At 40.7% G+C, this 12,449-nt stretch overlaps 1 protein-coding gene across 3 annotated transcripts in view; it reads right to left on the bottom strand.

Moving 5' to 3' along the window:
• The window catches only part of chrna4 (cholinergic receptor nicotinic alpha 4 subunit), a 110,072-nt gene that overhangs the window by 29,235 nt on the left and 68,388 nt on the right, over nucleotides 1–12,449 (bottom strand). The window contains exons 1-2 of one of the 3 annotated variants that reach the window (XM_008110192.3): nucleotides 6,873–6,979; nucleotides 3,766–5,149 (exon numbers count right to left, since the gene is read on the bottom strand). In XM_008110192.3, the coding sequence (XP_008108399.1) occupies nucleotides 3,766–5,149; nucleotides 6,873–6,904 (1,416 nt within the window). In that variant the 5' untranslated portion in view covers nucleotides 6,905–6,979. Of the gene's footprint in view, nucleotides 1–3,765; nucleotides 5,150–6,872; nucleotides 6,980–12,449 lie in introns of those variants that run through there. The other 2 variants (XM_003220708.4, XM_062979042.1) reach the window with 2 other exon arrangements.

Genomic DNA, 12,449 nt, shown 5'->3' on the forward strand with positions numbered 1-12,449 from the left:
TAGCTTTCAGTTTCAAGGCAAGTACAAGCAGTCCCTGAGTTACAAACATCGAACTTACAAGTTAAGTTAAGAATGGAGGTGACACAATGGGAAGTGATAGAAATCTACCTCTAGGAAGAGAAATTCACTTCTGAAAGAGTTATCATGGGGAAAATGTATCTCTACTGAAGCTTTATCACCAATCCTTGTTTCCACAACATGTCAACATTTTCAAATTCCAAAGATCACAGGAACAGAACAGGGGCACAGACAGCAAAACAAACACCACAGGCGTGTTAACCTTTCTTTATGCTATCCAAAGCTTAGATAGATAGATAGATAGATAGATAGATAGATAGATAGATAGATAGATAGATAGATAGATAGATAGACAAAAATGTACCTGTCCCAATTTACAAACAAATTCAGCTGAAGAACAAACCTACAAGACCTATTTTCTTTGTAACTTGGGGACTGCCTTTACTGTATAAACTTGCTGCATGACAACAAAGTCCTATACCGGGTTCAGTATTCTGTCCAGATAGTAGTTAGTTACTAAGTTGTTTATAGGAGAGCTGGCATAAGTCATAACTTCCCCTTCATTCTTGCATCCCCCAATGATTGATTCACATATGTATCCCATCTCTGATATTGTTGGTCATACACAACTCTTTTACTAATAGTCTCATTCTTCAGGAATGTATCTAATTTCCTTCTAAAACCATTTGACAAAGGCTTCATGTGCCTCTTGTGCCAGCAAACTGCTGACTTGAAGGTTGGGTTGCTGTCCTGAAGGCTGCCAATAAGAATTCAACCCGGGGAGAGTGTGGATGAGCTCCCTCTGTCAGCTCCAGCTCCATGCAGAGACATGAGAAAGGCCTCTCACAAGGATGGTAAAACATCAAAACATCTGGGCGTTCCCTGGGCAACGTCGCTGTAGACGGCCAGTTCTGTCACACCAGAAGCAACTTGCAGTTTCTCGTTGCTCCTGACATGAAAAAAATAATAATGGAACTTGATACTACTTTAACCTCCATAGCTCAATGCTACAGAGTCCTAGAATCTGTAGTTTGGTGAGGCACAAGAACTCTTTGGGAGAAAAGACTAAAGATCTTGTAAAACTACAATTCTCATGATTCTACAATGTAGGTGCAGCCTTTGTCTCTGAAGCAGCAGAAAACAAGCTGGTTCTGCTTCAGTATGACATCCTTTCAGATGGCTATCAAGATGTTGCAGTGAGCTTTAATCATTTAGATTTTCAACAAAATAATGCAGCCATGTAACATTTAAAGACAAATGATGAAGACATGGGGCAATGGATTCAAACTACAGGAAAAGATTCCACCGGAACATTAGAAAGACTTTCCAAATGGTGAGAGCTGCTAGAGGTCGAATCTACACTGCTATATAATCCAGATTATCAAATCAGATTATCCACTATCTACTTTATTTATTTACAGCATTTATATTCCGCCCTTCTCACCCCGAAGGGGACTCAGGGCGGATCACATTACACATATAGGCAAACATTCAATGCCTTTTAACATAGAACAAAGACAAACAAACATAGGCTCCGAGCGGCCTCGAACTCATGACCTCCTGGTCAGAGTGATTCATTGCAGCTAATTGCAGCTGGCTTGCTCTCCCGCCTGCGCCACAGCCCGGGCCTTTGAACTGGATTATATGAGTCAACACTGCCATATAATCCAGTTGAAAGCAGATAATCTGGATTTTATATGGCACCTATATCCCAGCATCTGATCCCAGATTATCTGCTTATTCCAGATTATCCGGCAGTGTAGACTCAAATAATCCAGTTTAAATCAGATAATCTGGGATCAGATACTGGGATACATAACACTAAAGAAGTGGCCTCAGAAACTTGTAGGACCAAGATTGGGAGTCACTGATCTAGTCCAATCCGCTGCCATTGTAGGAATCAAAAGCTAAAACAACCCTGATAGATGGCTGTCACTCTTTAAAAACTTCCAATGAAGGGCAGCCCATGGCTTTCCAAAGCAATCTATGCCATTGACAAATATCAGGAAGTTATGCTTAAATTTAGTCAAAATCTAATTTCTTGTAACTGACATATCATTGGTTTTAGTTCTATCTTCTCAACTAGCACCAAAATAAAATGGCTTGAACTTACCACATGACAGCCCTTTAGATAGCTCAAGATAGCTATCTTTGCATCAGATGTCAATTATTAATTCTCCAGGCTAAATATACTTTCAACAAATTCTCACAGAGCTAGGCTTCCAGGCCTTTAAGTATCCTTGTCACCCAACTTCTAGGCAATACTGTTTTTGCATTTTTCTTTCAAACATTTCTGCCCTCCCTTACCAACTGATCAAAGAAGCTTAGATGAACTACAGAAAGATTGCATACACATACATACAAGAGTTATGCACAGAATTCATTTCTACCATTTCTAGCATTTTGCTACCTGTTCATCATCACTCATGGGGCTACAATGAAGTCAGATACAAAGACTGTCCTGTTTAGATTTCCTCAGAGAATTTCCAAAGAGGGTGTTTGAAAATGTAGAATATAGAAAAGTTATTTACTCACATGAGATTAGATGTTGTTCAGTACATATGAATAATGTATGAAAACGGCTGAGATGTTCAATAACAATAGTAGGAATGAGTGATGACCTGAAAGGATGTGTATGTTCCTTCAAGTCACCTGTTGATTTATGGTTACCCCATATAATTTACATGGCTTTCTTAATCAATGAATGCTCAGAGGTGGTTTGTCACTGCCCTCTTCTGAAAAATAACCTACAGCAATTGATATTCCTTGGTGGTCCTAACCACGTATTACCAGGCCTTACTGTGCTTAGCTTTCAAGATTAGACTGATTTCATGCTGTTGTCATGTCATACTGTTCAGATTCCTGATTGTCTAGGATCATTCAAGAATAAACAAACCAGAAGAAAGAAATCAGATGATGGAAAGGGAATGAATGAAGAATATAGGGGATGGGTTGGGGAGTTGAATACAAGGGTTGAATGAAAAGTAATGCCTCCACCTTCGTAACTCCTCAACAGATGGCAGTACTGGTGTGCAGCAGTAGACTCTCCTCTACAGTTCCATTTGGCGGAAAGCCTTAGCATTGAACAGTTGTTGTTAAAGTGTGAAGTATGGAACCCTGCGCTAATGGTCGGTCAATGCGACTTAAGCAAAGTGCAGTCATTGAATTCTTAACAGCAGATGGTGTCACCCCAAAAGAGATTCATCAGAGAATGCAAGCTTTTTATGGTGATTGTGTTGATGTGAGTACCATGTGTTGTTGGGTGAGTAAATTTAAATATGTTGAGGTGGGAACATCTGACTTGCGTGACAAACCTTCTGCTGTCAAGAATTCTATGACTCCATGTTGCTTAAGTCACATTGACCGACCGTCTGCGCAGCGTTCCATACTTCGCACTTTAACAACACAACTGTTCAATGCTAAGGCTTCCTGACAAATGGAACTGTAGAGGAGAATCTACTGAACAAGCCAGTACCTGCCGCATCCCAGTACTGCCATCTGTTGAAGAGTTACAAAGGTGGAGGCATTACTTTTCATTCAACCCTCATATGAACAGGTAACAAAAAAAAGCATTAAGAAGTTAAGGCTTCCATACATACACACTATACTACTTTTTAGGCAAAATGTGAACTTGGATAGCATACAGCTCAACAACACTGCTAGAACTGTAAATAGATCCTGAGTTGAATAACATTGATTTTTCTTTTACTTGCAGTGAATAAATGAAAACAAGTGACTTTTACTTACTGAAAAATCTGCATCTTCTGCTCGCAAGTGATCTGCAATATAATGGACACCTTCCACAGCTAACTTCAAGGCAGGTGACATCAGCAATACCTGCTGGTCTTTGCTACCAAGAGTCTTGCTCCCATGCCCTGATGTGCTGGCTGATTCATTTTTTTTACATTTGCATTTGCAATGGATGGGTTTGGTTTTGGGCTGTTCCTCATTAAGATGGCACCGTGGGGAGGCTGGAGACCCACTGGATTGCCCATTGGTCTGGGATGACTCTTCTTGCAAGTAGCAGTATTGGATGCTCCTAGATCGGCAGCGTATGGTTCCTTCCTCTGCCTTCCCTGGGCTGCTGTACATCTGCTGGACACTGAGTGATCTACTTTTGGACATAGAGCTGGATTGGGAGTCCCGTGAGTGACAAGGAGGTTGCAGAGATGTGCAGCTAGCCCGAATGGGCTCTGCAAGCAACATGGAGTACTGGCCAGATGGTGACTTGCACAATGGGGGAGGCAGCTTTGCCTGGTCATCAAGATGGGTGCAAAAAGAGGATGTGGGCGACTGCTCATTGCTCTGAGGGCTATTGGACGATGAGGTAGTGAACTTGGGTTCCACTTCAGTCTCAGACCAGAACCGTTGTGAGTTGGCTATTTTGTGCATGGACTCAATGAGCTTCTTGCAGTTGTCCTTGACCGTCGTAGGGCGCTTCATGAAGAGAAGACGTGGTACAACATCAAGGAAAACTTTCCTCACCCAATCTGGCATGGTGTGAGTGCGGGGGGAGCGGTGGTGGACGTTGAGCACAAAGACAGTGATGATGATGGACAAGGTGACAAAGATCATGGTGAAGAGCAAGTACTCTCCAATCAAGGGGATGACCAACGAGGTTGAGGGGATGATCTCGGTGATGAGGAGAAGGAAGACAGTTAAGGACAACAGGACTGAGATGCAAAGAGTGATCTTCTCCCCACACTCTGAAGGCAAATAGAATACTAAGACTGTCAAGCAGGAGATTAGTAGACAAGGGATGATTAAGTTGATGGTGTAAAACAAAGGGAGGCGCCTGATGATGAAGGAATAGGTGATGTCAGGGTAGATCTCTGAGCAGCACTCATACTTCTTGATGTTGTAGTTGCCCACAGCGTTGATGATCACCCACTCTCCACTCTCCCAGTAGTCCAGCTGGTCCACATGGCGGTGCATGCTCTCCAGGTCTATCTTGGCCTTGTCATAGGTCCATGAGCCAAACTTCATGGTGCAGTTTTGCTGGTCAAAAGGGAAGAAGGTCACATCAATGCTGCAGGAGCTTTTGTAAATGGCTGGTGGCATCCATTTGATACGTCCGTCATAGAATAGGTGGGCTTTGGTGAGGTGGGTGACTGCAAAATCCCCATCTGCACTGTGTGAGAGAGGGAAAATTAATAACAGTAATATAATAATAATAATAATAATACATGTTTTATCCGCCTCTATCTATGCATCGAGGTGGGTAACAACAAAATGAAATACAGCAAAAAAGGCACACAGCACAGTTAAAAACTTGAAGACCAGTTAAAAATACAAAATCAGTGAAAAGAGAATTACTGTCAGTTTTTTAAAATCATGCATATTAAAATAATCAATTCATAATGTAAAAACTCATAATTTAAAAACCATCTGGATAGGCCTGCTGAAAGAGATTAGTCTTTAAAATCAAACAGCTGGATTTACTTCTAGTTCTCATCAAAATTTGGTGTGCAGAAACAGTGTATAGGAACAGATGAAATTAGTCCCCAAATTATAACAGTTGGTTAGCATTGATCTATTTATTCCTTCCAGTCTCTCTGCTTTCAGAAAACAGTTCATCAATAGTTCAGGGATGATCAGTGTGATACAAACAGATGGATTTGTAAAGACATGAATGCAACATATTTGTGTGTATGTGTGTGTGTGTAGTACACTCATGTAAAAGTCTAAAGATTTTAGTCAAAAATTCAATCCCCAAAACCTGGGTCAACTTATCCATAGATCAATGTGAGTACTGTGTGTTGATTCTTATGACAAAGGATCCATCCCTTCTATGAGTAGAGTAGAAGAAGAAGAGAGCTTACTCTGTCCTGGAAGAATTTAAAGAAGTATCAACCCCTTCTACTCTCTCTGCCATGATACCACTTCTGGCCTTTTTAGATACCTGGGCGAGGAAAGGGTGGCAGCCAGGAGCAGCTGGGTCTCTGAAGCAGTGTTGGTGCTTTGTCCTTCCTGCATGATCCTCTACTTATATCAAAATTCACAATCTTGGCCTTAAAACCTGCCCTCAACGTATACATGAGGTTGACTTATACATATTTATATAAGTATATAAATTTGTAAAATATATTTTCACATTCTCATGCTAAGATACACAGACGTCTTTAAATGCTGAAAGGAATCCTATCAGTTTGCCCCAACTAGAGCACATATATTGACTCAACGATTAGATCAATGGTTCTCAACCTGTGGGTCCCCAGATGTTTTGGCCTTCAACTCCCAGAAATCCTAACAGCTGACTGGGATTTCTGGGAGTTGTAAGCCAAAACATCTGGGGACCCACAGGTTGAGAACCACTGTATTAGATGATGAACCAACAGGTAGGTAAAACTCTGATTCAGTGGGTCTACTTTTCATGGGACCAAACATGAGGATTCACACCACTGTTATTTCCAGAAATAAGCCAGAATTTGGATGGTTGATGCTCATAGAAGAAAATTTAATTCAAACAACCAGACATTATCAGCTGATCTTTACAACTATTTCTCAATTGTCCTGTGACTATGGCTGTCAATTCCACCTCAGTGACCTGTAAAATCTGCTGTATTACAGCTTCCACCACATACAAACAATATGCCATTGTCTGCTTGCACAAAAAAAATGTTATACTCTGACACAACTGTGGAAAGTCCTTATGTTGGCACATGCATGTATCCACACATGTAAAAGCATGAACAAATCCTGTCAACAGCTAAACACCTAAGATAAAGAAGTAAGTATTTCCAAAAGATACTAAGCAGAATGTTATAACCGTATTTTCAGTTGTTATCCCTAAACCAAGAGTTATAATTCAGAGGATGTAATACTTGCTTAAATGCAAGAAATAAGGAGATTACCTCTTTGGCAGCTTCTTTTGCACAAAGTTCATTTAAAATTAGGTCCCCATTTGTGGAAGTTAATGCAGCTTAACTCTGAACTTATTTTTCTGAGGCTATTGATTGTGGCTCATTAGATATTTTCTACACAGATGCTACCTATCGGCTTTAGATTTATGCATACATTATTCTATTTTCCATTCAAATGTAGGTTGGTTGGTTCATTTGCTTGCATAAACCTGCTGGGATTGCTAAAGGCAGTGGACTTCATTTGTAGTCCATAAATGAACTTGCTAAATGATTTAATCTCATGGAGCAATGTTCACAAAACCTTTTCAAAGATGCAAACATCTCAGAGAAAATTCACATAATCAGACATATTGGATTTAGCTAATTATATTAACCATTTGAACAGTTCCTGCCAAGCAGTATGTATTTGCATACATTCCTGTTTAGCACTGCGGCTGTTAATGGTGGTATATGGAAAGGAGGAAGGGAGGGAGGGAGCATTTTAATATTGGTGGGGCTAACAGATGGGAAGAAATGGAAAGGCAGAGGACCAAGTGAGAAAAACAAGGAAATGCATTTCCATGGATATATGATTCATTTTGGCTGCAGAAATGCACTAAAGCAGGGTCTCACACAGGGCTTTTCTCACATAAACTCTTTTGTTTGGTTCTCAGCAGGACAGATAAAAATATTATACACAGACACATATATATTACTATGCTACTGCAAATTACTTTGAAGTGGTGACTGTAGATCATTTACTACTGTAGGAAAGTAGGAAAATGGGAAACTTTCTTAAGTTGAACTACAGCACTCGTGTGTTGCCCATTCCTGCAACTATATTAAAATCAGACTTGGGGAAAAATCTAATTCTCCCCCCCCCCATCTCTCTCTCTCTTCCCCACCCCCTCTCTCCCTCCCTATACTGCCATCACTACACTGCCATATAATCCAGAATATCAAGGCAGATAATCCACATTATCTGCTTTGAACTGGATTGAGTCCACACTGCCATATAATCCAGTTCAAAGCAGATAATCTGGATTTTGTACATCTGTGTAGAAGGGGCCTTAGTCTCAGTCTCTGTGGTGTTCAGAGGAGGTTAACCAAAATGGTAAAAGCTCTGAAAACCATACCCAAGGACTAGGACACCAAGTAATACAGGGAAAGAAGTTCTTCCTAAACCAATGATGGGCAACCTTTTGCGCTTGGTGTGTCAAAATTCATTAAAAAAAAAAAAACCTAGCATGACTTGGGTGGTGTGTCACTTCGAGAAAAAAACCATGATTTCGCAATATGTATATTTAAATAACAAAAATGTATAATTGTAATATATAACTGTATTTAATAAATCAAAAACTATTTACTACCATTATTTCCATGTAAAACAATCTATGGTACCTCTTGCAGTTTCCACACTGATTTCTTTCTATTCTAGTTTCAATGTAGTCATGAATAATGAATAATATAATAATAATATAATAATAATAATATGATAATATACTACAATAATAATAGAATAATAATAGAATGATATAATGATAATGTAATGTTCATAATTCCCATGAAGTAAACAACAAAACCACTGGACCAAATCACACCAAATTTGGCCACAAAAGACATACTCATCCAATCAATCTGCAGGCAGCAGCGTGTCAGCAAAAATGGCTAGGCGTGTCAGTGCTGACACACGTGTCATAGGTTGGCCAACACTGTCCTAAACATTCAGAAGGACCTACTGATGTTGTGTGCTGTTCAACAGTGAAATATACTGCCTCAGAACATAATGGACTCTCCATCACTGGATATTTTAAAGCAGAGTCTGGGTGGCCATCTACTGAGAATGCATGACAGGGGATAAGACTGGATCTCTCCCTCGTGGTCTCTTTAAACTCTGTATTTCTACAAGTGCACACAGCTGTGGCACAGCACACACTCTTACATCCAGAATCTGAGTATAGGCTAAACTGGCTTTCTTCATAAGCAGTGAACTTCCTCTAGTCAAACTATTGGAAGCAAATTTTCAGTTCATTTCTTGCCAACCTGACTCAGCTTTCTAAGTACTAGATTTATGACTTTTGGACTGTTTATTAACTCTTCTACTTTGACTCCCTGAACTCCATTTTAATTTACAGCTTCTTGACCTTGGACTGTTTGTTATCACTGTTGCTGCAGCTTCTGAACTCTGGGCAGTGTGAATCCTGCTTCAGTTTTGAGAGCAAGCTGTTAAGATATATGGCTAAGTTGCAGTGGGATCACTACCAGGTATGCAGGTGTGTCTGTGTGTTAAGAGAAAAACACGCTGGGGTTAATTGCAACTACAGTCTAGGTAATCAAGGTTGTTCAGTTTGGGCAACTCCCAGAGGGATATAACTGGGGAGAGTTTGTCCCATGAGTTGGGCCAAATTTGTGTTTGCTCTTGCAAGTCTTGCGGAAAGTTGAGTTTACTGAACATTTGCTGGAAGCCTTGCTACTCAGTACAAAGCTCCTAACTGGCAGCAGCTCCATGCTGCTGACTAGTATTTCTACATCAAAGGAACAATGAAGGATTTATTTCTATGGACTATGAATGAGTGTGATACAAAAAAGAAATTGTGGCTATACTGCTGATTGTGTTTTCTGAAGTCACTGCTCTGAATACTTAAGAGTAAATTTCTGTTTTTGCATCCTTCATATTTGTGTTGCATATTTTTGAACTGGCTAACTGTGCAATCTTAGACCAGCAATCTCAATGCATGGAACAAACCACAACACAAGGCTGTATTAGAAGGAGGGTGAGGGTAGCCGAATATTGATAGTCAAAGCACAATGACATGGGTATTTTCTAGGACCTTCTGTCCTCTTCCAAAAGTTCCAGTGGATAACATCAGCACTGTGTACCCATTATAAGAATATTATTGAACAATTATCTTTGAGTCATTCTAGTTTCCACCCTGCCCTACTTGACTGTGTTGGGAAGTTGTAAAAAGAGGTGAGAATAGTTTTCTGGCTCTACACAAAAAGGAGAAAAGAACAAAAAAAGGGATTCATCTGATCAGGTTTCAGCACTACTAAAACCCCCAAAAAGCCTGTTCTTTCCATCCTTACCCTGACATGGCAGTCTGCTATTGACTGAGATCATAGCATTACAACAGATATATTTAGGGAAATTTTAATCCAGCAGGCTAATGTTAACCTGTGATTGTTCTGCAATTCTATGTACACATCAGGAGGCAAAGCACTAGGTATAGCACATTTGTCGCTCTTTCTGTCTTGGGGGGCTTCCAGACACTCAAGGAAACCCCCAAGACTACTGTTCTGTTTGGCTAGGGTTCAATACTGACTATGGTTATAATAGGTTCCCTGTAACTGTGGGACCCATATCCATAGTTTCATTTACCATGCCTGGGGGGAATTTGCTAGAGAGCTGTTCGGCAGTGGAACTCTCTCCCCTGGGCTGTGGTGGAGGTTCCTTTTTGGAGGCTTTTAAGCAGAGGTTGGATGACCTTCTGTCGGGGATGCTTTGAATGTGATTTCCTGCTTCTTGGCAGGGGGTTGGACTGGATAGCCCATGAGGTCTCTTCAAACTCTATCATTCTATGATTCTATAATTCTATGCTAGGTTCACTACATGATTCTCTGATATGCTTCCCCTGGAGGTTGCTGCAAAGTTGTGTTGAGAGTCCTAGGAAATTCCTAGGGAGGATATCTCTTTAGCAATCTCTAGATCAGGCTTGCACAACCTGCGGCTCTCCAGGTGTTTGGAGCTCCAAATCCAAGAAGCTATAGCTAGCTTGTCCAATGGTCAGGAATTCAGGGAACTGATATCCAAAACATCTGGATGGTCACAGGTTGTGCAGGCCTGCTCTAAATCCTCCAACTCCATAGTATGTTAGGACTGGAAGTCAGATAATTTAATGGTATATGTTCATATCTGAAGTTTCAGGTAAGCACCGTCCTGGGAACATATCCTTCATGGACATTGTGATACTGCTTTTCTTCGGTAATACTTGTTTCTAAGAAGTCCTCAGAATCATGCATTGCAGATAGGATAACCTGGAAAATTGGGTCAGTACTATTCAAAGTGGTGGTCTATGGACAAATACAGCTCCCTTGGCTTTTGGCTACTCATTTCTGGTGTATTTCTGGGCAGGGAGGGAGAAACAACTATAGCTTTTTTTTCATGTCAGGAGCAACCGGAGTTGCTTCTGGAGTGAGAGAATTGGCCGTCTGCAAGGACGTTGCCCAGGGGACGCCTGGATGTTTTGATGTTTTACCATCCTTGTGGCAGGCTTCTCTCATGTCCCCGCATGGAGCTGGAGCTGATAGAGGAAGCTCATCCGCGTGGGATTCGAACCTGGCAGCCTTCAGGTCAGCAACCCAACCTTCAAGTCACAAGGCTTTTATCCCCTAGGCATATAGCTAATGGATACAAATATACTTCTCTCTAGAAAAGTTGGAGGGGGAGATCACAACTTTGTCAGTGTATTTGAGAAGCATTGGTCTTGGCACCCACTGTTTTCTCATATTTGACAATGTGGATTAACAAGGCCCCAATGGGATCACAGCAGTATGGGCCAGAGCTGCCACTTTGCTTTCCACCTCAAGTGGTGGGAGAGTTCAGGCTGCGTTCTCAGATGTGAAAAGGGTAAATTACATCCTGGGAATAATTTTAAAAGAAACTAAAAATAAAGCTTCCAAGTTCATAATGCCTTTAGTTGCTACATATGAGTGATGTGGAATATAACTTGGAATATAACACACATTTTGATAATCTAACTCAAGGAAGCTATCAAAGAGCAGAAAAAGTACACAATTCAGAACAACTTGTCAATATCCCTCTTGAATGGTGATGCTTGGAGCTGGTGAACGCCACCATTCCTGGTGAGAACTGATCAAAGTAGAACAGAGTGGTACTAATCTTTCCTTCAATCTAGACCTGTACTCCTATTGGCGCATCCCAGAATATGATTGCCTTTTAAAGCTGCTGCATCATATTCTTAACTCATGTTCATCTTGTGGTCTACTAAGAATCCTAAATTCACATATACTATCACCTGTCTTATGCCTGTGCACTTCATTTATTTTCTGACTAAATGAAATATCTTACATTTCTCCCGGTTGAAATTCATTTTGTTAGTTTTGGCCCAGTTCTCCAACCTGTTAAGGTTATTTTGCATTCTGATTCTGTCTTCTGGAGTATTATCTATCTATCTCAATTTGGTGTTATCTGAAAATTTAATAGACACGCACAATGTTACTGTTCAGTGCAAGGGTTGGATCACACAATTCATGCATAACTCTGCATGCTGCACAATCCTGGTGTGGGATTTAAACCAGAACGTCATTTCATGGGGTTATACTGAGGCACAGGCTTATTCTAGCAATGTGGTTTTCTTAATGAGTCAGCCCAGACAGTTCCCTTACAGTCAAGGACACCAAACATTTTTGGAACAGATGGAGGTCAAAGCCAATCTCAGTTGCTCAGATCTCCTCAGTTCATCCCATTCCTAGTCTAGTTGACAACTCAATTCCTACCACCTCTAACCCTGAATGCTCCATCATCCCACCCTACTCATCATATTCTATGCACTGGGAATCTCCTTTAGC

Source organism: Anolis carolinensis, chromosome 4 (genome assembly GCF_035594765.1).
Source record: "Anolis carolinensis isolate JA03-04 chromosome 4, rAnoCar3.1.pri, whole genome shotgun sequence".
Taxonomy (NCBI): Eukaryota; Metazoa; Chordata; class Lepidosauria; order Squamata; family Dactyloidae; genus Anolis; species Anolis carolinensis.